Source organism: Schistocerca nitens, chromosome 3 (genome assembly GCF_023898315.1).
Source record: "Schistocerca nitens isolate TAMUIC-IGC-003100 chromosome 3, iqSchNite1.1, whole genome shotgun sequence".
In the NCBI taxonomy this organism is placed as follows: domain Eukaryota; kingdom Metazoa; phylum Arthropoda; class Insecta; order Orthoptera; family Acrididae; genus Schistocerca; species Schistocerca nitens.
Window position 1 is genome coordinate 918,711,904 of NC_064616.1, and position 27,656 is coordinate 918,739,559.

The following is a 27,656-nucleotide window of genomic DNA, read 5'->3' on the forward strand; positions in this document are numbered from 1 at the left end:
TGTGCTTTCATTTGTGTGATTTTGGGGGCAATTTTCTTTGTGTGTTATATTAACGTATTTTGGGGAATTTTAAATTACATTGCCTGTGACAATAAATGTGTTAGGCTGCTTGTGATGACTGTGCTAGGTTATGTGCAATCATAGCTTGTGCTAAGCTATGAAAAATAATTTGTCGTGATTCGCGAAGTCAAGGTAGGGAATTCTTTTTTTTGTGAGCAAAGCTCTATTAATTATGTAATTTGTGCAAAAGTATGATCCCAGTATCCAAAATGGAAACACATGGTCAGTCAAGGAGTGGTGCGAGGATAAATAGGTCAGGCGCAGAGCAAGTTACCACTAATCAGGCAGCTGCGGAGAGAGAAGAGACAGGTGCAGGTGAGACAAACAACAGGACTGTCCCTGATTTTAGTGGTGCTGTGGCAATGATGAACTTAGAAAATGTGCGGGCTATCTCCCCGACTGGTAGCAGGACTTTTGACCCAAGTGCGAGCACAGATGCAACCGAGAGAATAGCGAGTAGACAAAGTACATCGGCTAACACAAATCCCAATAACATGTGGGTGGATGAATCGGTGAGGATGATAAAAGAAAGTATGGCAAAACAGGAAGAAAGTGTGGCGAAACAGGAAGAATATAATACGAAATTAATCTCAAAACTTGAGGACTTTATGTGTGAAGTAGATACAGAATTAAACTCAAAACTCGAGAGCATTATGAGTGGAGTAAATGTGAGATTTGAAGAGAATAAGGCGCTACTTGAAGAGGTTCGAAAGGATGTTGTAAACGAGGTCAACAAAAAATTTGATGTGGTAGGTAGTAGATTAAGTGCTGTCAGAAAAGAGTTCATGTCAGAATGAAAAAACGTGGAGAAAAATTAGAAAAGGAAATCCAAACATTAACAGAAAGATGTAACAGCAAAAAGAAAAAGGTGATAAAACGGATAAAAGTCATCGAAGTAACTCAAGAAAAGACAGATGCAAACACTAGGACAATCTTGGAACTTGAGGGAAAAGTAGGAGCGGTAGAAGTGCAAAACAGGGAGGAAATAAAGAATGTGAAAGAAGAGTTAGAAAAACTTGTGGAAAAGGTTGCAGATAGGACAATATCAGAGAGAAGCGAGAACACTGCGATGCTGAATGCAATTGATAATTAAGAAATCAAATTATTAAGAAGCTTTCAGGAAGGCCAATGCGAGGCCAACAGGTGACAACATGATGCAACAAACGAGGTATGCAAATGTGTGGCTGACATAGAGAATCTTCTCGCATCCGGAACCGAAAAGGGAAACCACGTGCGTAAAGGCATGCAAAACAGTAGTGAGGGATGTGATTACAAACGTGAAGAGGACTACAAAGAAACTAGCGAGAGTAGGGATGTAGGGAAATGTTGGGAAGGACACAGAAACACATGCATAGGTTCATACAGGAGGGAAGCGGAAGTGTTTGACTACAAACACTTCCTCTCTGTTCGAAAATTCGAAGTCTTCCACAACTCGGTGATAGGGATGCACCCACGTGCTTGGCTTGAACAATACCAGTTCTGTCTTCCACCCAACTGGCAGGATGAATATAAAATAGAGTATATGTGTGGGCACCTCGAGGCCGAACCCACTGTTTGAATGAGAGCTGCAGTGCGCACATGCACGATGGTACACGACTTTCAGCGCGAGTTTCTCTCGTCCTGTTGGTCTGAGGCAGCGCAAGACTGGGCAAAGCATAAGATAATGATGTTACCAAATTTAAACCAATCTGGTTTTGCAAGTCCTGCCCAAATGTTCGAACACATGCTGCAGAACAACCAGTTTCTGTACAACCCGTACAGTGCGGGTGAACTGATAAGGCTGTGTATAATGAAACTTCCAACTCAGCTGCGCCATATTGTACTAGTCGGATGATGTAAGGATGACATAGAATCGTTTAAACTACTCTTACAGGAATTAGAGTACGACATCAGCGGGTGGGAACAGGAAGAGGCACAGTTCGCAGAATGAGACGATGTAGGACATAAGTCGCTGCTGCAGTAAAACGTGGAGGCATACAGGCTCACGAGTAGGCAAGTACTCAGACACTAATTACCAACCATATAAAGGTAATTGGGGGAATGGAAATGAATATGGTAAATATACAAACGAATGGCATAATGGCTATCACAATGCACACGATTACCACAGCAGAGGAAAATACGATCACAGTAACCGGCCAACCTCACCACGAAATAATGGCGAAAAATATGGGCAGGCACAGGTGAATAGGAAAAGGGACCCTATTCCCATTGATGCAAAAATCAGACGGGCTGACCCATGAAAAAAAACCACTGGAAATGGAGGGAAAACAACAGTTATGACCAATGAAGATTCAGGGAGACGGTATTAGTCCACATCTGACGACGGAAATTTGTAAAGTACTTTACATAGGTTAGGAAGATATTAAGGAAACATTACTTCAGGAACAAATGGATAACAGGATTTCAGCCGTTAGGCTGGTGATTGCCATCTCAGTGAAAGGGGTATCACTGGACTGCGTAATCGACATGGGGAGTCCGATCTCGATTGTTAGTGAGACTGAATTCCAAAAATGCGGGGAGGCCAAAGCTTGGCCAGCATTACCGTTGTGAGGGACGAAGGTGAAAGGGGCAATATACAGTAAAAGTGTAGAAGTCAAGTGGCAGACTAGTATCATGTTCCAATGCAAGGGTGAGGAGTTGGAGAAAAACTTCTTCATTGTGCCCTTAATGAACACTGAATTAATTTTAGGGGTAGACTTCATGAACGCCCACCAGGCTACTGTAGACTTGGGTGGAGGTATCATGTCTCTAAACAGAGAGGGGAACCCTGTCAAATTGAAGGTCGATAATTGGGTCATAAGAGATGAGTCTGAAGCCAGCTACCTACAAATTCTCACTTACCTGGAAGTGCACCAGGAACCATAGACCTTCGTAAACTGTATTAGTGGAGTGAGCTTACCGCTATACGCACACGGAAGGGATGGGGTTTTCAGAAAAATAATCGAATAAAGCATGCACAGCATAGAAGACATGCCAGAGGACACCCGATTAAGATTGCTAGAGGTCTTAAGGAATAACAAGAGAATATTTTCGGATGCACCGGGTGCGATAAAAGGCTTTGAAAACAAGTTCCAAGTAGGGGAGCACAAAAAGCTTTTCATGAGATCATACCCCATTCCGTTAGCACATAAAGAAAAAGTGAAGGCAGAGGTCATGAAGATGCTCAAACAGGATGCAGTCAAACGATCCATGAGTTCATACAACTCACCACCTTTAGTGGTACCGAAAAAGGATGAATCAATGAGATTGGTGCTGGATTCTCAGCAAATCAACATGATTATTAAAGCAGAAACAGACAGACTGGGTAGCATGGATGAATTATTGCAACGTTTCATGGAGTGAAAGTATTAACCTCCGTTGATCTGAGAGAAAGTTACTGGCAAATCGTGGTGTATCCTGAGTGTAGGCAGCATACTGCATTTTTGAGTTATGGGAACTGCTACCAATTTAAACGGCTTCCAATCAGACTGAATGTTTTGGTGGCAGCGAGGCCTGAACAGCATCCTTCCTGAGGACCTACATGAGAGAATTACATTCTGCACTGACGACGTGCTAATAGCAGAAAATGTTAGGAAGAACACAATGAGGTGTTGAACCATTTATTAGATGCTTTTGAGCTAGCCAGTATAACAGTGAACCTAGATAAATCTCAGTTTGGGCATAAGAGAATAAAGTTTCTAGGTCACATCATTTTGGTGGATGGGATGCAACCAGACCTCGAGAGAATTAAAGCGATTATTGAATTTCCAAGGCCAACAACGAAGAGGCAACTAAGAGGATTCCTAGGAGTGGCAAATTTTTTCAAGAAATTTGTGAACTGAAGCGTGCTGGCCACACCACATCTCTGTGCGCTAATAGGAAAGAATAAAATTTGGTAGTGGGACGCTCAAGCACAGGACAAATTCGAAAGGTTGAAGGAGGTGTTAGTAAATGCACCTATTCTCACACATCCAGACTTGAGCCACGATTTCTCATGATGGACAGTTCAGCAAATGGCATTGGTGCAGTTCTGTTTCAAGGAGAAGACGCTAATGATTCATCGACCTCGAAGCCCGTTTCTTTCGCAAGCAGAGTGCTGTCATGAGCAGAAAGAAACTACTTGGTCATGGAACTCGAGGGAGTGGCAGTTGTCTGGGCGTTCAGTGAATTTAAATACTTCTTATACGGAAGGAACACAAAGGTATTTACCGAGCATCAGGCACTACAATTCCTGAAGTCTGCAAAGTTGGCCCACAGCAGGTTATGTCGCTGGGTACTTTACCTACAAGAATACAACTTTACAATAGAGTATATACCAGGCAAAAAGAACCTGATTGCAGACGCTCTCTCTCGGGCTCCGGTAGGCCTAATAAACATAGTAGATGGTGAACTGGGCGAAAACAATTTCAGCATCTTGCACCTGAAAAATGTCACCTTCGAAAACTTTGTGACAATGTCACTAAAGAATGTCGGCCATGAACAAGACAAGGATCTCATACTCAAAGAAGTGAAATAAAAGTGGAGGGACAGAAATCAAGCTGCAATTTGGCAATATTATAGGTTAGAAAACGGGATTCTTTTCCAGAAATGGAGCATAGAAGACCTGTGATGGCTTGTGGTAATACCTGAGAAAATGATACACCCACGTAAGCTACGAACACTTCAGGGCACGGAAGAGCTTTCAGAAGCTACACAAGGTCTGCTAGTTTAATAATATGCTAAAAAGAAAACAGTGGGTCATCAGAGTGTGTAGGCTGTGTCAAAGGACCAAGCCCCCCACCACATCTTTCAACGCTCCGATGTACCCGATAATTCGAATGAAGTCTGGCTATGCATACGTTCTCGTAGCTGTGGAGCTAACATCTAAATTTGTCTGCTTTATTCCACTGAGGAAAGCAATCGGGAAATTGGTGGCAGTGGCATTTGTCAACGATTTTGTGCGAGACGTTGGGCTGGTCAAATGGGTAATCTGGGACAATGGGCCGCAGTTCTGGTCTCAACATTGGATGCAGATGTTAAAGTGGAGAAAAATTAAGGCGAACTTTATCTTGTTGTTCCACCCATCATCTAACCCTGCAGCATGTGTCATGAAAAAGTTAGGTTGGCTGTGTAGGCTTAACTGTTACCGCAAGCACAATACGTGGGATGTGCTTATAAAGGAATTCCAAGAAATTCTGAACGAGTTGCCAAATGTGTCAACTATGTTGCCACCAGTATTAGTGCTGAAAAATAAGGAGCCTCCAAATCAAATAAAAGAAGTGATACCAGGCCAAAGGAAAGACAACTCCGACACAAGGAGATCATAGACATACCTTTGAAGAACATCAAGCACACTGCCGAAAGCCATACCAAAAGAAAGTACGAAAAATCCACTTCTGTATTGAACAAAAGGTGTGGTTTCGGTTACACAAGCTATCAAAGGGTATGCAAAACTTTCCTTAGCCTTTACAGTGGACCTTACTGAGTGTGCTGTACCCCTCACCCCAACACTATCAATGTCCAGACCCTACGGACAAAGAAATAGAGAGTGCTGCATCACGTACCCAACGTGAAGACCCTCATAGAATAGCAGACAGTGTATCAACGTACATTTTTTGTAATATAGGTCAGTAGTGTTACGTTGTATATTAAATATCACTCATAGGTTTTGTGTCCCTAGTATTATATTGTATAATGTCAACAAGGCAATGCAAGTCGTCTATGCTAGAGTAAAAAGGGTAAGAACAAGATTTACCAGGATGATTTGATTATAGAAGAAAAGATATTCATTTAGTGGGGAGAAAATATGTCGCCACAAATAAGTCTTCAACAGCACAAAGAGGAATGAAGCAAGATGCCACATGAAGCGTGCCAGCGGCACGGAAAGGAAAAACAAAAATAAGGAAGCCAGAGTAGTAAATTACCATATAAATTATGATTGTAGAATGCATGGTAGACATTGAAAAGGGTACTTTGGGGTAATGGTAGTTCTGTGTTTGTATTTGTTAATGTAGCATTGACGTAGTCTGTAATCATTTAATATGCATGGTAGAAATTCTGTATGTTCTGTGTATTACATGTGAAAGTAGCTTGAAATGAATAGCTATGCATGAAGAAAATGTGACGTCACCAGGAATGCTTTCTGTGTAGTTAGTCAAGATTGCCTGTGTGTGTTGTTTATACATGTAAAAGAATGTAAAATTTGAAATGAATGGATTCATCTCATATCTTATTTACCATTAAGTAAAAATACTTCAAGTGTTGTAAAAAAGTCCCTGTGGTAAAGCTATTGAGGGAATGATTAAGAAATGTGACTATTGTAAATTAGTGACAGAGTATTTGTTTACATAATAGCCAGCTGAATCACAAGCCAATGTAAATATAATTTGAAAGTTAACACCCATAAGGCATAATATGAAGAATCATTGAGAAGACGTAAATGTTAGAAAATTATTATGAAGGATGTATGGAGAACACTGTTCCCCTGAGCACAGATTCCTATCAAGAACCAGCTTGCAGCTGGGAAAAGTGGAGGCTGCAGGTGAAGGAGGTTAGCAGTTGACGATGGGACAAGCGAGAGGCGTCTGGAATTCCCTGATTGATAGATGCTGCCTGCAGCTGACAGAAATGACAACGTGGGCCATCCCCACCACCTGGCAGAAGCGGCACCCATTCCACGCGGTTTAGCAGCAGCATGAGCATGGCATGAGGTAGTGACCCACACCTGCCGAGCGCCCACACTGACAGGTGACACACCCCCCTACACTGAGGGAGTCATGCAGAAACATCAATTGGTTACGGGCAGTCCGTATAGAGGGTTCGTAAAGCGATGCGCTGCCAGTTTGGCAGCCATTGCCAAATACAAAACTGAAGACTGCAGCGACCGCAAGAGGCAACCTTGGTTACCCGAGGTCAGGTGTTGCGATGTGGCAGGATGGATGAGAGAAGAGGGACGGGTGCACGCAAGGGGCGTGGCACCAGTGGCGACATGTTAGCAACACCACCACACCCACAATGTCTGCAGGTCTGAATCAAGAGACATGTCAGACTCACCACCAGAGCCGAGCATGGCGGAACTGCAGAAAGAAGAAAGGGGAATGACGCTACCAAGGGGGTGACGTCATGAGTAGTGGCTGTTAGCACAACAGTTGCTGATAAGGCCACACTACTAAAACATGCCAGCCAGGCGGGTCCAGCCACTCGTGACGCGGCAAGAGGCAATGACAGCTGCGATGAGTTCATCCTGCACTGGAGGTCGACGCTCACCTAACACGGAAACTTGTGCAGCTATGTCCTGTTGCAGCTGTAAACATGGGGCACCACAGGTTCTGTTGAACTGCTGCCAAATCATGAGGGAGAGGCATGAGGAAAGGAGTTGACCTGCATGACAGAGGGACAGCCTACAGTCCCTATCACCTGCACAACAAGTTTCCTCCCCCCACCCATCAAGTAGCCCAACACAGATGTCCTCTGAATGCCCCAAGCCCAATAGTGAATTGTATAAAAGTGCTCGAAAGTGCAACGTATTTAACAAAGGTAGAGCACGTGTTTTTTTACAGCGGACCTGATTTTTTATGCATATTATCTTTATGTAATTTTTCAAAAATGTACATATGATAATGACAGAGACTGATTTCTTAAAATCTGTGATTGTCGTAGTGATCAGGAAAATCTACTTTCAAACTGATCTTTAGTTTTCTAACTAAAGAAAATACAGACCAATGTTAAAGAAAGGACTTTATCCCATTAATCTGAAGTTCAGTAATGAACCTTAAAAGAATTTTAACGACTTTATATGATAATCTCAAAAATTTCAATCATATTTGTTTACCAATTTGAAAAAAAGGGAGAATATTTATGAAGTGCCAAAATAAGCTGAACTTGGTTAAGTTTCTCATGTAGTTAGGTTTAATTTTTTTAAGTTTAAAGATTTTGGATGGCTCTGAGCACTATGCGACTTAACTTCTGAGGTCATCAGTCACCTAGAACTTAGAACTAATTAAACCTAACTAACCTAAGGACATCACACACATCCATGCCCGAGGCAGGACTCGAACCTGCAACCGGTTATGTGGGGTAGCGTTCTCGGGTTCCCGGGTTCGATTCCCGGCGGGGTCAGGGATTTTCTCTGCCTCGTGATGACTGGGTGTTGTGTGATGTCCTTAGGTTAGTTAGGTTTAAGTAGTTCTAAGTTCTAGGGGACTGATGACCATAGATGTTAAGTCCCATAGTGCTCAGAGCCATTTGAACCATTTGCGACCGGTTAAAGATTTTATGTTTTCCTCTATACTGTAGATTATTTCAAGTGAGGACACACTTACGATCAGATATTAATAATTTTAATGCCCATAAGTTGATTATCGATTTGTATACATGTTTTAAGAGAAGTATGTATTTGTGCATGAGCATGTGAAACATTCTTGAGACTTTGAATGTTTAAAATGTAGAAAATTATCATGTCTTTGGTAACAATTCCAAAATTGCACTTACATAACATTTAGAATGGAATGCTTGGCCTAGGTAATAGATGAAATGACTTGTGTTCACCTTAAATGCTAAGTCAAATCATGTATGTTTTGCACAATGATGTTTGAGAAGGGCATGGGCCTATATGTTACTGCAATATGGTTTTGTCGATATTCACTGAAAGAGGATAAGTTGTTAATAGTTAATAACTTCCATATATTATGTTCAATATATTAGATGATTAGGATTTTGTGTAGTTAAAGTTAGTGGTCAATCATATATTTACATGATGCAGCTGTTGCCATTTTTTTTTCTCAGAAGGGGAAGGCTCTGTAATGGTTCCATGTGAGCTGCTACATGGCTTGATACAACAGCCACATGCTCAAAACACACCTGTGTGCCCTTCCGACACTCTGGGAATTTGTATCCGGAATTATGTTATATTATCACTCTTAGTATAGTCTGCAAATGTGAATGCGCAACGTCTGCTGACGTATGCAAGGGTTGACTGCTGTGGGTTCTGTGAATGTGGAGATGCAGTTTAACCAACCATTGTATTAAGTAGAGTGAGACTGCACTGGACCAGAAAGACATAAGTTCCCAGCACGTTAGCAGGCGCCTTAATGTTGGCAAAGAGCTGCTGTGCAGACTCTCTGAGCCCTTCGGGCCACCGTGTGTGGACCCTGGAGGAGGGGAGACAGTTAGGCATTCTCTGCTGAAACTCTGGTGAGTATAGACGATCTGTGTGATGGCTCCTATAGTTATCTCAGGTAGGAGAGATAGTCAGGTTGCATAAAATTTCTATTTTTATTTTTTATTTTTTTATTTTTATTTATTTTATTTATTTATTTATTTATTTTTTTGTATCACTGATGATGGGCCAACATTCCATATAGCCATACTGTTAAGTAAAATGTGTGATTGAGGAGTTATTTTCATGACTTTATTAAATAAAATGTTGTTGTTATATAAAATTATTAACTTGGTCTCACAGCAACGTCATATTGCCATTACCATTCCAGTTAAGTTATTCAAACTTTCAACTTAAAATTAACCAATAATCAGAAATTTTGTAGTGATATTTGGTCATGGAAACGGGCATAGGTGTCTTTCACCAAAGATACAGGTGCTATTTTCAAGTTTAGGATGCCTGCCAACACTTTACGGAAAACAAATATCATGCAGTCAACATTTCAATGTCGGTGTTGACAGGCCCAGCTGAGGCATAAACATTTGTGTTGTACTGTCACCAAGGTACATGACTGGGCATTCGGCTCCAGATGCCATGTAGATTGATGTCAGAGATTTGATTTCTGATATTCACGGTACATTCATGAAATGGTCTTACAGAAAAATCCCCACTTCATCACTACCTCAGAGATGCTGTGTCCCATTGCTCGTTCATTGAATATAACACCACATTCAAACTCACTTAAATCTTGATAACCTGCGATTGTAGCAGCAGTAACCAATGTAACAACTGTGCTAGACACTTGTTACCTTATATAGTCATTGCCAACCACGGTGCCATTTTCTGCCTGTTTAAATATCTCTGTATTTGAATATGCATGCCTATACCATTTCCTTTGACACTTCCATGTATAATGTCACATACCTCCACAAAACTACCAGCAGACTGTTGGATCCCAGATACACAGAATCAGTCATGTATTTCTTTCCAACGATGGACAATCAGGTTATAAAGCAGGTGGTCATAATGTTTTGGCTCATCAGTGTATATGAGAAAGATATGAGTTTCACAGTTATTACTTTCCTATTTTTGTTATGCTGTGAAACTGATTACGACTCACATTCTTCTGATAGTGGCTTTTCTTGTCTTATTTAGTACCAAGATATGTGGATGATGCATTCTAAACGCCGGCCGGTGTGGCCCTGTGGTTCTAGGCACTTCAGTCTAGAACCGCGTGACCGCTACGGTCGCAGGTTCGAATCCTGCCTCGATCATGGATGTGTGTGATGTCCTTAGGTTAGTTAGGTTTACGTAGTTTTAAATTCTAGGGGACTGATGACCACAGATGTTAAGTCCAATAGAGCTCAGAGCCATGTGAACCATTTTTTTGCATTCTAAACTTACAGTATACTTTGTGTTGCGGCCACATGTAGTAAGCGTTGTTTCAAAACAGTGGAGAATGGCAAAACAGAGGCACGCTGGTGACCGAGGCATTGCGAAGTAAGCACGCACAGATAGCCTTGGTGACAGCAGCAGTCTACCAACAGACTGATGCAGGGACGCACACAGACCAAACGCCAACCAAAGCCTGGAGAGCGCTGAGTAAGGAGAGATGAGGCCAGCATGCTAAGTTACGTGTGCAATGTACTGTGGGAGTAATAACAAAAAGCTACCACCGAAGCTAAGAAACAGGCCAAAAACAGCATTTATGACACATTGTGGTCACTTCGAGTATAAAAGAATGCCGTTCAGACTAAAAAGCACTCCAGCAACATTTCAGAGGTTGTTGGATGGAGTCCTTCGCAGGTTGAAACCGAAAAAATGCATGGTGTATCTGGATGACATTATAATTTTTTCAAGAGAGCAACATGTGGAACAGTTAGAGGAGGTGTTTAAAAGATTAGAGGCAGCACGGCTAACATTAAATTTGGACAAATGCCATTTTGCGCAAGCACAAGTAAATTATCTTGGGCATGTTATCAGTCAGGACGGGGTATGGGCAGATGCTCGTCTCACTTCTGCAGTACGAGATTTTCCGGTTCCACAAACAGTTAAACAAGTGCAATCATATATTGGTCTTGCAAGCTATTATCGAATATTTGTACAGGGGTTTACAGAAATAGTGATGCCACTTACTAAGTTGCTAAGAAAAGGTGTTACCTTCCAATGGACAACAGAGTGTGAGAAAGCATTTCAAGAGTTGAAACGGATACTGACATCAGATCCAGTTCTGAAGTTTCCAGACTTTTTGAAGGAGTTTATACTACAATGTGACGCATCTAATCATGCTCTTGGGGTTGTACTTGGGCAAGAAATTGAGGGCAAAGAACATCTGATTGCGTTCGTGTCTCGTCAACTTAATAAGGCGGAACCAAATTACTCCACGATGGAGAAGGAAATGTTAGTGGTAATATATGGGATTTCGTACTTTCGATGTTATCTGTACGGTGGTTATTAGGTCTGGAAGACCCAGCGAGTAGGCTAGTGAGATGGGCACTGAAACTCAGTGAGTTCGATTATGAGGTAATACATAAGCCAGGTGTGAAACATGCCAAATGCTGACGCATTGAGCAGGAAAGTGGCAGTATTACAAGTAACAGGGGTGACTGAAGATGAGTGGAAAAGGGCACAAGCTGTGGATAGTGACTGCCAACTGTTCAGAAAGCAACCACAGTTCCTAGTACAGGACGGGTTACTTTGCAGGTCGACGAAATGCAGCCTGCGTGTCGTCGTACTAGCAGCGTTAAGATCTGAAGTTTTGCAACAGGTGCATGACCATTTTCTTTCAGGACATTTCGGGAGAAGAGCTATGGATAGGCAGATAGCGGAGAAGTTTTGGTGGAGGACACGATGTCAAGACGTGGACAAGTACATCAGGAATTGTGTACCATGCGTACAGCGTGCGGACTTAAGCCATCAAAAGATTCAGCTTCAAAGATTACCAGAGGAAGACACACTGGCCGGAGTGGCTGAACGGTTCTAGGCACTAGAGTCTGGAACTGCACGACCACTACGGTCACAGGTTCGAAACCTGCCTTGGGCATGGATGTGTGTGATGTCCTTAGGTTAGTTAGGTTTAAGTAGCTCTAAGTTCTAGGAGACTGATGACCTGAGAAGTTAAGTCCCATAGTGCTCAGAGCCATTTGAATTTGAACCAGAGGCAGACAGACCTTTCCAACAAATCGGAACTGATGCTTTAGGCCCATGTAATAGGAGAGCAGCAGGGAATAAGTATGTGTTAACAGTGATTGACCACTTTTCTAGGTATTTAGTCATGGTCGCATTACCAGGTCAGAAAGCAAGTATGGTGGTACAAGCTTTAGTTAATAATTGGTTACTAAGGTATGGGATACCTCAGTCCTTCATCTCGGATCAAGGTATTAATTTCACGTCTGATCTGATGAAGCAAAGGTAAGGGAACTACGGACTAGTCCATTCCATCCCCAAACAAACGGACGAACGGAGAGAGTGCATTGCACAATCGCTAAGATGTTGAGTCACTATGTAAATAGTCAACACACTGACTGGGATGTGTACTTGCAATTTGTAATCAGTGCATATAATACTAAGGTACATACATCAACAGGATTGTCGCCGTATGAAGTGGTGTATAGGCAGAAGATGCCATCACCTTCTGACATGCTTCGTCCAAGGCTGGGAGAGGAGGGCAAGCATGTAACGCAATTTGACAAAACCATTTAGGGAGTATGGCAGAGAGTTATACGAGCTGACACGAAAGTGTTGGAATGACAAGAACGGATGGGAGGTACAACGAGGAAGTTGCCACAGTACAGAGTAGGCCAGTTGGTGCTACTAGCTAATCCGTATGTTCCAAAAGGGAGAACCAAGAAGTTCACAAACAAGTTCCAGGGACCATACCAGGTAGTGGAAATGACATCACCTGTCAATGTAAAATTACAATTGTCTACCAAGACAATGGTGGTTCAAGTTAGTAGAGTTAAGCCGTTCCAGGTGGTAGTAGATCCATGTATATGTGCTTCTCCTTCTGGCAGAAAGTGAAAAGAAGTGACAGAAGCAGACAGTAAACCAGGTATTAAGTATCAGTTGCATTCCAGGGATGTGTAGTTAGCAGTAATTAGCATGTGTGTATTATTTTTGTGCACGGACTAGGGTTATTTTATTGATATTAAGGGGTAGTGATGGGGCGTTTTTTCCTTCTATCTCCATTCTGTAGGTGTCGCATGATGGGGTACAAGTGGATAGTATGGGGTGTAGTCCTCTGGCAGCTGACACAAGTTGGCCAGGTACAGGATATGCCATTGTGAGGTGGGGTGTTGTTCGGAAAAAAACGGGATGAGATCCTCACAGTCACGAGTGGACGCTTCGGCTGGCACTCATTATCCTGCAGGTAAGGAATGAGATGTGTCAGCTACAGGAGGTGGTAGCGAGTGTGGAAACGGTTGCATCTGAGAATGGAATATTACGGGATGTGCAAGAAGAGTACAAGGCTTTGGATAGGTCGTGTAAGGAAATAAGGGAACAATGGCGCCAAGTCGTGAGCATGATTCCAGGGAGGAGAAAGGGAGTAAAGAGGGGTTGGTTGAATGCAGGTGGGTAGTTGCTGAAAACAATTTTTGGAACAGTGGATAGAGAAAATATTGAGGGTTTGAACAATTCTTTAACAGTTATTCGCGACAGGGAGGGAAGCGTAGGGAAGTTCGTGGATATACACACAACAGAGATACGGGGATTAGGTACAGAGTTGTTGAATGTGACACGTGTGGTGCGTGGGATGGCTACAGGGTTATGAGCATATATAGAACAAACACAGAAATTACTGAATACGGATCTGGAACAGGTACAAATGCGATTGGATATAGTGGAAAGGAAGCTGGAAATGGCTAAATTGCCGCGGGAACTGGTTAACAGCATTGGTGATGCACGAGTGAGGATGAATGAATTGCAAGTGGCAGTACTTCATGCACTGTACGGGCAGGTGAGTGTGACGTTGATATCACCAGAAAAATTCAGATGGATTCTGAAGCAGGCAGAGGGAGAGTTTCCAGAGGGGGTAGAGCATGTAGTGCCGATAATCAAAGTGAGTATGTCACTTTTTTATCATATGTCTAGGATTAAGGTAACAACGGATTTAGTTAAGATGTATATAGAGATTAGATTTCCAGTAACTAGTGTGGGGAGACAGTATCACTATTACACAGTGCATTCATATCCAGTCAGATGGGAGTACATACGGAAGGGTATACAGTTCAGGACACACAGGAGGTTTTATTAATTTGTAAGGAGGGGGATACTCATGCTACTATGTTAAGTTTAGAGTTGAGTAGATGTCTAATGGAGTCAGTTTCCATTTGTCCATCATGGGTTGTTTTCATGGGCAAGGGTTCGTGTGAGATCCAGTTATTTAGGGCAGAAGCAGAAGCTTCAGAGTGTTGGAGAATAATAGTGAAGACTACGCCACATTTTCAGCAAGTTGGGAGGCATTGGTTGAATTCAGTATTCACTACGGAGAGGATATCAGCCAAGTGTTATGACAATGGGAATTGGATAGCAACCACGGAGATGAAATTACGGGACAGTGGTTTGCTAATCAATGGGACAAATTGTGAAATAGTAGGGGATTGTTTCAGCTTACCAGTGACAGTCACGGGAGTCACAAAGGTTACAGATACTCATCTGACATTGTACTGGCCAGATGCATCATTCAGCATCACTCCAGGAGAAAATGTGACATATGTTAACAACACCTTGGATGCTACACTATTGCAAATGATAGATAAACTAGTAGATTTGGAGAAAGGTCAAATTTCAATGCATCAATTATTAAGGCATGTGAAGTAGTACAATACCAGGTGGAAACATAGCACAGTGATCATTGGTATTTCAACCAGTACTATTACTGTGTTGATTGTATTTATCGGTGTGGTATATGTCTTACTAAAACGGAGGATTCAGCATGTTAATGCAAGACCGCTCCATGAGATTCCTGTCGAATGGATTACCACTAGGGCATGAGTCAGGGCAACCTGGATGTATATAGGGAAGAAGTAGATTATAGGATAGAACTAGAGTTAATGTATAGGGTAAATTCGGGGACGAACTTAATGTTTAGGAGGAGACAGTGTTGTGGCCACATGTAGTAAGCGTTGCTTCATGCAGTGGAGAATGGCAAAATAGAGGCACGCCGGCGACTGAGGCGTTGCGAAGTAAGCATGCACAGATAGCCTTGCTGACAGGAGCAGTCTGCCAACAGACTGACGCAAGGACGCACACAGTCCAAGCGCCAAGCGAAGCCTGGAGAGTGCTGAGTAAGGAGAGGTGAGGCCAGCACGCTAAGTTACTCTGCAATATACTGCGGGAGTAATAACAAAAAGCTACCACCGAGGCTAAAAAACGTCCTCCTGCAGGATATATTGAACAAGAATGCATGTCTGACAAATTGTACTGCATTGACTACAGTCTTTATGAAATACATGAAATGTATTCACAGTTGTTAATGTGGACAATCTTCAGTTTTATAATGCAAAGATTACAATAAAAATTTGCACCAGACCAGGATTACCAGCTTATTGCTAGCAGCCACTTTACCATTAGGCTTCTGAGCACATCCCATGGCCAGGTAAACTTCTGTATATCTTCTACTATGTGTCTACAACCTGTACTTATATATTCATTATGTATTTTCCTGTATGGGGAGACATTTTATTTGAAAGTCACTTGCCAGGTGTCAACAGATAAACACAATACTGTATTGGAGTGGCTGCATTGTCATTCCATTATTCAGCTGATGGTTGTCCATATTGGCAACTGCAAATACATTTCATGTATTTCATTATGGCTGTCTGAAGAAACATTGCATTGTAATTTGGAATGACACAGGCACTGCAATAATAGTTGTATCCTTCACACTGGGCAGGTGACTTTCAAGTAAAATGTCTTCCCTGTAAGGTATATACATAATGGATGTACAAGTACAGGTTATAGACAAATGGTTGACAACATATGGAAGTTTGAATTGCTCAGATAGCCTAATGGTAAGGCAAGCATTCACAGTATACAGGAAATCTGGATTTAAGTCCCAGACTGGTACAAATTTTCACAGTTCTGATTCCATTATACAGCTGATTGTTGTCAATGTTTGGAAGCATGAATACATTTCTTGTATTTTGAATTTATTTGTGTAACTTACAATTGTATTGTTTATTGTTGTTTCATATGATTTACATAAGTAGTGGCTGGCGATAGTGGTCTGTAGTTTAAGATGCCAATAGCCATGACGATAAAGCTTTCTTTAAGCTGAATGTTAGTTTGAACTCCTCAGTGCTTTACTAGCTATGATCCTACTGACCAACCCATCCTGTTATAGGGGGAACTACACCTTAATATGGACTTCAGATCATTGTTCCAAAAAGCAATATCATAACATATAATTATTACAAATAGAATCAAAACAAAAATCAGAAGCTCTCACCTGAATGAAGCTGTGAATGGAGACAAATAAGCTATTAGCCCACAAGCCATAAGTAAATCTCCTGCCAGTGAATTGTAGTCCCTTTGCAGAGCTTCTGCAGCTGCTGACCACCGTGCTTTCTCTCCTCCCAGGCCACCTAAATAAGTAAAAAAAATAAAGAGATATTTTTTTAAGAACCATTAATATTGATGTTATTAAAGAAAGACTACTAGAGTCATACATGTCCTGAAAGGAGAAACTATGCCTATAAATCTTGAAACAACAAGAATATTAACCCTTTCAGGACAGAGTGTGTTTCCCCAAAGCAGAGCAATTCGGCGGTGCTGTTTGGGTTCCATATCCCTTAGGCTTCTTTTGTCTCTTATAAAATCTACTGTTTTTGACTTATTGGTGTAATTTTTTTTTAATAAAGCTTAAAACAGGCTCTTTACTGGCATATGATTTTCATTATTCCATATCACACACTTTTTGACTTGATGGTGGTGTTAAAATAGAAAAAAATTAAAAATTTGATTCTTTTTAACTTTTTTTTAGTTGAGAGCTGATGCATTGAATTAGACATAGTTTTAAAATGACATATAAAATACAATTTTATCTCTTATGTGACATCCATGGGAAGAAAATAAAAAGTCCATTTTGATTGATAAAAAATTTGATTTATGTCAATAAACTACAAAATTTCATAAAATTTGCTTAAAGCAGACTTTACAACTTTCGCATATCGATTTTTCGATAGGGAACCATATTTTACTAAGTCCTTTTGGTACTTTGCTACTTTGTGATACTTGTTGAAGCACTCAGGCATTTAAAGAGAAGGGTTGGACGGACAAGTTTTGCGAAAAAAGGGGGAATGTTTTCTCCCTCCTGGCTTGGAGCGATCACTGCAAAACGACACAGTCACCCTGTTTTCCGGCATTCCATTCTTGTGATTGCATGGTACAGGCCTTCCATCCTGTGTAGGTCACCATGCTCAGAGCGTGACCTCTTCCTCAATGGGGTTGGTTGAGCCCTAACATCACCCACAAACTCCTTTATGAGACTCTTCCAAAACTGCAAATGACTCTTTGGTGTCTCTCGTCTTTTCTTTGCTATGAAGACATATAGTAAGGAAGCGTTGACGATCCCCACCTGAAATTAGCCAGAACAATTACCATTTTGTCAAAATAAAAATTTACTAAGTAGGCCAAGGCCTATTAGAAAAGTGAATATCGTACCTCAAATAACCAGAAGAAAATTTTCCTCCACCATTTGAGGGATATTCTGGCAAAATCGTATGGCTCACAGTAGTGATCGGCTCTGTCTATGGCTCCCATACTTGCCGTGTAGTCACAAATCATTGATGGCTTCTGGATCACCTCTTCAGTGCCTCCCCCCTTTTTCTGGGTGATTTCTTGCATAGCATCTTTGTGATGAGTAGATTCCATGATAACCGGCCTTTTCTCTTTCCACGCTAGAATAACTGCCACTGCATTCTCAAACGCCTTCACGTCACCTTTTTCGACTTTTGACAGCTTTTTTCCCTTTACGGGCAAGTAAAACAATTAATGGTAAATTTTGTACAGTCCTATTTTGCAAAATATTTAATGAAATAAGCTAATTACCTCAACTGGTAAATCTTTTCGGTTTGCCATTATTGTTCCAGTTAGATGAGTTTTTTTCTTTCTTCAATTCCTCCACCAACTGTAAGTTTGTATAATACCTGTCAGTGTACATGGGCCTCCCCTGAGCTGGGCAATCTTGCTGTAGTCGAACAAACAAATGAAGGATGATTCGAGACATAAAGGGAAGTTCAGGGCTCACCAAGGACTCCATTGTAGGAGAGCCTTAGTAGGGCTCAAATGTCAAAATGTATCCTGTTTTGGAACTGGCCAGGATGTAGACTCATAGGCCCCACTTCGTCAGTTTCTAAGGATTATAGCATTTGAACGCAATTCTAACCTTGAAAACGACAGTAGACTCATCCACTGTAATTTTTTCTCCTGGAGAAAAGTGCTCTTTGCACTTGCTGTTCATGAAATCAGCAACTTTTTGGGTTCGAGTAGCTAATTTTGATAAGCCCCGAGGAGCCAGAGGACAAATGTGGAAGGCCCGGGAAAATTGCAAAAATCAGTCACAGCGAAATACTTCTGGAAAAAAGTCCTGCTTTGTTGTCCAATCAGTAGAAAAGTAGACTTTTATGTCACTTTCTTCATTCATCACCATGTTGAGAAAGGTACCCAAAAAAGCTTTTATTTCCATCAAACTCACATCAGGGCAACCTTTCCACTGTGAATGGGATTTCAGGGGGCTCATTTTTTCAATCTTATGGCGGCTGTATTCGTTTGTCTTGGCCACAATGTCATTCAAAAGTTCGTCAGAAAAATATAGTTGGAATAAATCTAGGAAACTCCTACAATTTGTCACTGCTTCATAAATGTTTTCCCTTTGTGGCACAAAATCGATGTCATTAGGAAGCCCTCCTTTTCCTGTAATATCTGTCCATACACCACTGACCTGAGCAGCACCACTATTGAAATCACCACCATCCTCTCCATTTTCTTCAATGATGTTTTCTTTGTTTTCTTCCTCATTGTCTTCTTCATTTCTCTCCACATCTTGCTCTTCATTTTCCTCTTCATCATCTTTTTCGTCATTATCACTACTTCCTGACCACTCACTCTCACCATCATCTTCATCTACATTCCACTCTTCATTACTGTCATTCAGCAAACTCTCAATGTCCTTATTAGATAAACAAGCCATAACTATGTAGCCACTAACACAAAAATCACCACAATAAATAACTGAAGCGCAAACATAAACATGACTGCAGGTGTCATGCGAACACCCTAGCAACAGTGTGACCAATTAGCAGAGCACTGAGGGAATGACTGGGGGGAGAGGGGTTGAAAACGTGCCAATCACCCACACTCCACATATAGTTCACATTTTTCCAAACAGAATGCTCCCCGTCATGTGTCAATACTCTAAGCCAGTCCCTAGATAAAACACCTTGATATTTCTTTATAGCTATTTTTATTTGTGTGATATTATTGTAGAGACCTGTGTCGAAGAGCTGATATCTAGTAGATAAGTAATCTTTGTATATGTATAACATAAAATTTATTCTAAAACTCTCAATGTATACCACACAATAAATAAAGAAGTTCATTAAAACTAACCACAGTGCCACCTAACTCAGTCTAGACATCTTAAGCCAGTACTTCCATAAATAAAGGTTACAACCTAACTCCAACAAAACAGAAGTTCAAGTTTTCATCTGTCCAATACATTGGTACACAGAGCCCCTGATGTCCATTTTGATGGATACAAACTTCATCATAATGTGCATCCCAATACCTTTGAATAACATTTGACAGGGCACTATTTTTTTAAAGAACACTTGATGTGAAAATCTGCTAGGCTTAACGGCAGATATAACATTCTTCAGGTATTGACACTTGGACTGGTATACTCAGCAACAGAGTACTTTGCTTCTGTATGGCTTAATGGCCCATATGTGAAACATATGTATTTACAACTTAATGAAAACGTGCACATTGTTTGTGGGTCAATATGATTTACTTGCACATACTGGTTATCTATCTTGAGTCACATTCTACCTCCTAATATCAGATTGTAGACTATGCTCCTAGGTGAATACCAGAAGATTGTTGATAACCCCAACCATCCAATATTGAATGGTGTATTTTTTGTGAAGCAAAAAAGATTAAGATCAACAACAAAACTGTCCTCCACAATGTTGACACTACCCAGCATCTAGGAGAAACTCCCTGTATTTCACCAGCCTTGGGTAATCTGGAATAGTCTGAACCACATTTGAACAAGCCATTGAAGTTGTGCAGACATTCACCACAAGTGGAACAAATCATCATTGCTATCTGGTGACTTTGGTGCTGAAGAACAGACAGTTGTCCATGCACTGTCAACATGTACCTCTACTATTTGGAAGTTTTCCTGAGAGTGATGAGTAGTGTGATAAGTCAAACACCTTGATATTTCTTTAAAGCTAGTTTTATTTGTGTTATATTATTGTAGAGACCTGTGTCAAAGAGTTGATATCTAGTAGATAAGTAATCTTGGTATATGTATAACATAAAAATTATTCTACTGGAGATAATAATAGCCTACTTTGGGTTCTTGTGCAATCATTCTCTTTAAGGAAATAGTCACTATTTACTATATGCAAATCAGGTGAAGGTGAAATTTTCTATGAGCAACTAGTTGTTTTCCTGCAATAATAAAACTTATTTGAAACTCATCTTCCTTTCTACTCAACATTCACTTTTTCCAAAAACTTCATATCTCAAAAGTTATTTGTGTTCAAAATTTTTGTACTCTAGAAATTTCTGGTCATAAATTGTAATTACTTCAAAAATTCAGTACCATAGTTCTGTAGCCCAAATTTTTCTGATTCCAAAAATGCTTACTTTTGTTAAGGTAACTTGTAGTCTGTTAATTATTCAAATCATAAAATTTCACTTTCTCAAACTTTTGATGGGGGTTGGGAATCCCTGTATACCCTAAAATCAACCTCATACAGTAGTACCTATTGTTTTTGGCATTTTCTATTTATATCTCTGTGCGTGGTCAATATTCCCTGTTAGTCCTATTTGGCAGAGGTCCCACACACTTGAGCAGTACACTGAAGTAGCAAAAGCCACAGGCTATCTCCTAAAATCATGTAGGACCACCTTTTGCCTGGTATAATGCAACAGGTTGAGGTTGCCTGGATCAACAAGTCACTGGAAGTGCCCTACAGAAATATTTAGCCATGCTGCCTCTCTCTGCCCATAATTGTGAAATATATAAGATTTTGTACATGAAATGACATCTCAATATTTTCCCATAAATGTTCAATAGGATCATACCAGGTGATCTGTATGGCCAAATTATTTGTTGAGATTGTCTAGAATGTTCTTCAAATCAATCATGAACCATTGTAGCACATGCATCCTTCATCTGTTGACATAGCCCATTAATGCCAAATTTTGCTACACTCTCATAATGGATACAGTCATTGTATCTCACATTTATTTCTGTGGTTATTTTATGCAGTGTTGCTTGTCTGTTACCACTGATAATCATACACAAACTTTGCAGCTCTCTGTCATTAAGTGAAGGCTGTTGTCCACTGCATTGTTCAGGGTGAGAGGTAATGTCTGAAATTCAGTATTCTTGGCACACTCTTGATATTATTGATTCCCTACTGATTTCTGAAATGGAATGTGTAGTAGCCACCAGAAAGATCGCGGGAGGCGCACATTGGCATGGCATGTCACGGGCGGTAGTTGCCGCAAGTAGAGTCCCGTCCACCAGAGGGCACGCGAGAATTCGGACGCGACCTCTGCCGGCATAACAACAAGAACAACAACAACAACTCCGGCAGCATGGGCCGTGCCCAGTCAGTTAACATCGGGCATGCCTAGGACACAGTCCCGGTCTATGCTAAGTGAAGTGCGACGTAACGTGAACAGTGTTACTACACAATTGGCGACGAGGATTGGATCGTCCTTTCGCGTGTTGCGTCGTTGTTCCGGTTTGGCAGCTTCTCCACGGTATGGAGGATTTGGTGCGGGTTTTGGTGGCGCAGCAGACGGAGCTCATGGCCACCATGAAACAAGTGCTTCCGGCGTTGCTCTCCACGCCGTCTGCTCCGGCGCAGTTCCCTCCTCCCTTTCCCCCGTATGACGAGACGGCGGAGGATTGGGACGCATATGAACATCGCCTTCGGCAGCATTTCCAGGCGTTTCATGTTGCCGATGCGGAGGTATGTCGTGCTCTCTTCTTGTCTTGGATATCTCCCTCGCTGTATCAAGTTTTGCGGCAGCTAGCGCCGTTGCAGGAACCCTCGTCCTTGTCTTTTGACGCATTGTGTTCATTGCTGTCTTCATATTATCGCCGCCGCACGCATGTTGTGGCGGCTAGGGTCGAGTTCTATCAATGCAAGAAACAGCCCCATCAGTCTTACCGGGCGTGAGCCGCTACCCTGCACGGTCTTAGTCGCAAGTGTCATTTTGTCACGGAGCAGTTGCGAGAGTCGTATGCCCACATTATGGTACGTGACGTCATTGTTCGTTCGGCCCCTGATAGGGAGGTCCGGCAACGGGCCCTGCAGTTAGAAGACCCTTCCCTCGAGGAAGTCCTGTCCATTGCTCAATCGTATGAAGTCTCTCACACAGCAGGTCAACAGCTGGAAGCGTGGTGCGACGTCGCGGAGGTTCAGGGCGGCGAGGCCGCGTCCACTGTGTCCGGGGTGGACGACGTGCGAGCGGTACAATCCGGCCGTTACGGCCGCTCCCGCACGGCGCGTAGACAGAATTCCAGCTGCCGGCCCCTGTTGCCGTCCTGTGCGTCATGCTATATACATCATGATCAGTCAGAGTGCCTCCGGCGTTGGGCCGTTTGTTGCAAATGTAATAAAAAAGGTCATATTGCTAAAGTTTGCCGCTCAGCCTCGAAAGAATCGAAGGAAGCAAGTACAGAGGAAATGGACGTTGACATTCAGGAAGTTTCATCGGGCCAGGCTCCCGATGCATCGGCACGCAAACTCTTTATCGAGGTGTCGGTTCGGTCACGCTGGTTACAACTGCAAGTAGATATGGGCGCGGCAGTTTCGTTGTTGAATGCACAAACTTATTCCGACCTTGGATCGCCCCCGTTGGCGCCAGTTTACCGGCGTCTACGCGGTTATGGTAAACAGTTCATTCCCCTACTGGGTCAATTCACTACCGACGTGACTTACAAATCAGTCACTCGGCCTATTACTTTTATTGTTGTCAGTGATGCGAGCTCCGCTAACCTTTTTGGCCTGGATGCCTTTCAAGCTTTCGGTTTTTCTATTGCTGACACCATACAGTTGGTCTCCGAAGACGTTCCCTATCACTCATTGGAATCTTTGATCTCAGACTTTCCAGATCTTTTTGAGGAGGGCCTGGGGCGTGTTTCCGATTTTAAAGCTCACTTCACGTTGAAGGCGTCGGCTCGCCCGCGTTTTCTACGCGCGAGACAGATCCCCTTGGCTCTCCGCCCTCAGGTAAAGAAAGAGCTAGACCGGCTGACAGCCCTAGGGGTCGTTCTTCCCATTGCTTCCAGTGAGTGGGCTTCGCCCCTCGTTATTGTCAAGAAGCCCTCGGGAAACTTACGTCTTTGTGGCGATTTGAAGGCCACCATTAATTCCCAATTGGTGGTGGACACCTATCCTTTGCCTCGTGCTGGTGAATTGTTCTCCGCCATGGCGGGAGGCCAATATTTTTCGAAAATCGATCTGTCGGAGGCTTATCATCAGATTCCACTTGATGAGGACTCCAAATGGCTGGCGGTCGTCAACACCCCATTTGGCCTTTACCAATACCAGCGGTGGGCTTTTGGAATATCCAGTGCCCCGGCGATATTCCAGCGTTATCTTGAGCATGTCACGTCGACAATCCCTCATTGTATTAATTACCTGGATGACATAATTGTCACCGGCCGCAGCACAAAGGAACACTTGCGCAACCTTTGCACCCTCTTTCTCAAATTCAGGTCTGTGGGCTTGCGTTGCAACCTGCATAAGTCAACCTTCTTCCAACCGTCCATTGAGTATGTGGGCTACACCATATCTTGGCATGGCATCCAGCCACTAGGAAGTTTGGTCCAAGGTATCGTCAACCTTCCTCGGCCCACTTCGCTGAAAGAGTTACAAGCTATTTTAGGCAAGATAGCCTATTACCACCGGTTCATTCCCAGGGCTTCCACTATAGCCCACCCCCTGTACTGCCTTCTGCACAAGGGTGTTCCTTTTGATTGGTCGCCTGCATGCGAGCGAGCGTTCACCTCGTTGAAGGGCCTCCTCATTTCAGCCCCTTGTTTGGCTACTTTTGATCCCCATAAACCGTTGGTCCTGGCTACAGATGCTTCGCAGTATGGGGTGGGGGCGGTCCTGGCCCATCGCAATGCAGATGGTTCCGAGCAACCACTGGTTATGCATCTAAAACGCTTAGTCCCACGCAGGCCCATTACTCCCAGGTGGAAAAAGAGGCTTTGGCCATGGTCTACGCTGTTACCAAGTTTCACCCTTTCTTGTATGGCACGAAGTTTCAGTTAATCACTGACCATAAGCCGTTAATATCGTTATTTGGCCACGCCTCTCAGATTCCGGATAGGGCGGCCCACAGACTACAGCGCTGGGCCTTGTTCCTCTCTAAGTACCATTATGACATTCATTTTCGCCCTACAGGACAGCATGCCAACGCCGATGCTCTTTCCCGTCTTCCGGTGGGCCCCGATCCTACGTTCGATCGAGAGGAGATTCTGTGTTTTCGTTTGGATGTGGCGTCCCGCCAAGCAGTTGATGGCTTCCCGATCACTAGTTCTCGAGTCGCCAGGGAAACGGCGGCTGACCCGGTTCTCCGGCAAGTAGTTCGCCTCATTCAGCAGGGGTGGTCCTCCCGCCCTCCGGGCCGGGCCTCGGACCCTCTTCGTAATTATTTTCTTCTACGAGACCGCCTCTTGGTCTTGGAAGGAGTTCTCCTTCTGGCTACCGATGATACAGCTCCTCGCGTGGTTGTTCCTCCAGGTTTACGAAGGGAGGTCCTCACGTTATTACATGCGGGGCACTGGGGTGTTTCCCGTACTAAAACCTTAGCTCGCAGACATGTGTACTGGCCCGGTATTGACAGAGAAATTGAGCACTTAGTGGCCGCCTGTTCCCAGTGTGCGAGCCAACAAGCATCTCCCAGGGCAGCGTTCTCTTCATGGCCGCCGGCAACCCAAGCATGGGAATGTGTTCACATCGATTTTGCGGGCCCATTTCTCAATGGCTTTTGGCTCATTGTTATTGATGCTTATTCCCGATTCCCATATGTGGTTTGCTGCTCCTCAACCACTTCAGAAGTTGCAATCCAGGCACTAGCAAAAATCTTTTCTGTGGAAGGTCTGCCAATCACCCTGGTCTCAGACAATGGACCGCAGTTCATTTCGCAGACCTTCCAGGATTTTTGTAGGCGCTTCGGTATTCGGCACGTTTGCTCTCCCCCCTTCCATCCACAATCGAATGGGGAAGCCGAGCGCATGGTGCGCACATTTAAGACGCAGATGAAAAAGTATGTGCACGAATTTCCTGCTGAGGAAGCCTTGACGTTTTTCTTGACGGCATACCGGACCACACCAATGGGCGAACGCAGCCCCGCAGAGCTCCTCCATGGGCGTCAACCTAGGACTCTGCTGCACCTCCTCCGGCCTGGTCCTCGCCAGTCTTCACAAAACGGAGTACCTGGTTTTCCACTGGGTATGTCGGTCTGGGCCTGTGGGTTTGGTCGCAATCCACGATGGATACCGGCGGTGGTCCTGCGCCGAAATGGCCGCCGGCTCTATACCTTGCAGGCGGGGGATCGGGTGGTACGTCGTCACCAAAATCAGCTCCATCCACGTTCGGGCACCCACCCTCCGACCTCTCGGACACCGGCTTCCCCATTGCCGGCACCTGTATTGGTTTCACAGGGGACGTTACCTCCTCTCCCCGCTGTGACTCTGCCGCACTGCGATGGTTCTCAGCCTTGGCAGCCTCCAGTAGCTCTAGCACCGGCATCGTCATCATTTGAGATGCCCCGGCGAGAGCCGGCCCCCCTAACAGGCCCGGTTTCTCAGGGGGCTAGTTCACCTGTGGTCGTCCCTTCCCCTTCGTCCCCGCCACTGGGTCTGGCCCCTCCCAAGGTGGAACAGGATCCGGAGTTCGACAGCTTGTCACCCGTTGTGTCCTGAGCTCTGGTTGTGGGATGACGGGGGCCTCTTCGTGTGGGTCACTTCCAGCCGTATTCGAAGGTTCCGGCTCGAGGGTTGGCAGATCCCCTCGACTCTGGCCATCCAATGGATGTGGAGGTCATCACTGCTGCCCGACGCTCCACCTTCCAACGCAGGGGATCACAGTGGCTTCACCCCCCGAAGGAGGAGGAGTGTAGTAGCCACCAGAAAGATCGCGGAAGGCGCACATTGGCACGGCGCGTCACGGGCGGTGGTTGCCGCAAGTAGAGTCCCGTCCACCAGAGGGCACACGAGAATTCGGATGCGACCTCTGCCGGCGTAACAACAAGAACAACAACAACAACTCCGGCAGCACGGGCCGTGTCCAGTCAGTTAACATCGGGCATGCCTAGGACACAGTCCCGGTCTACGCTAAGTGAAGTGTGACATAACGTGAACAGTGTTACTACAGAATGTCCCATGTGTCTCACTCCAACTACCATTTAGTGTTCAAAGTCAGTTAATTCCCTTCATGAAGCCGCAATCATTTCCTTAATCTTTTTACATGAAACACTTTGGTACAAGTGATGGCTCTTCCAATGCACTGCCCATTTATACTTTGTGTACGTGATACTACTGCCATCTGTGTATGTGCAGAATGCTATCCTATGACTCTTGTCACCTCAGTGTATTCTAGTATGTGTCACATGAGTGATTTGTAAGTAATCTCCTTTGTAGACTGATTGCAGTTCTCCAGCATTCTACCAACAAACTAAAAACTACCACCTGATTTACCCATGACTGAAACTATGTGATTGTTCCATTTTATAACCCTACAAAGTTTTATACCCAGGTATTTAATGTGTCCACTGATTTCAGCTGTGATGCATTGATATTATGATCATAGGAAACTATTGTTTTGTAATTTTGTGAAAGGCACAATTTATGTTTCTGAACACTTAAAGCACGTTATCAGTCTTTGCACCACTTTGAAATCTTATCAAGACCTAACTGAATATTGGAGTTTCTTCAAACAGTACTTCAATATGGATAACTGAATTATCTGCAAAAAGTCACATTGTCCACAAGGTCAATTAATATACAGCATGAGCAGCCAGGGTCCCAACAAAATTCCCTGGGTCATACCCAGAGTTACTTTTGCATCTGTTGATGACTCTCCATTCATGGTGCTGAGTCAAATGCTTTTCAGAAATCAACAACTACTGCATCTGCCTGACTGCTCTGACCAAAAGCTTTCAGTGCATCTAACGAAAAAAGTGCAAGTTTGGTTTTGCATGTCAGTGATTT

General features: G+C 43.3%; 1 protein-coding gene across 1 annotated transcript in view; it reads right to left on the bottom strand.

Moving 5' to 3' along the window:
- Positions 1-27,656, bottom strand: part of LOC126249484 (dynein axonemal heavy chain 7-like) — a 1,193,512-nt gene that overhangs the window by 308,329 nt on the left and 857,527 nt on the right. The window contains exon 40 of the mRNA XM_049951137.1: positions 16,629-16,764. Within this exon, the coding sequence (XP_049807094.1) occupies positions 16,629-16,764 (136 nt within the window). The remainder of the gene's footprint in view (positions 1-16,628; positions 16,765-27,656) is intronic.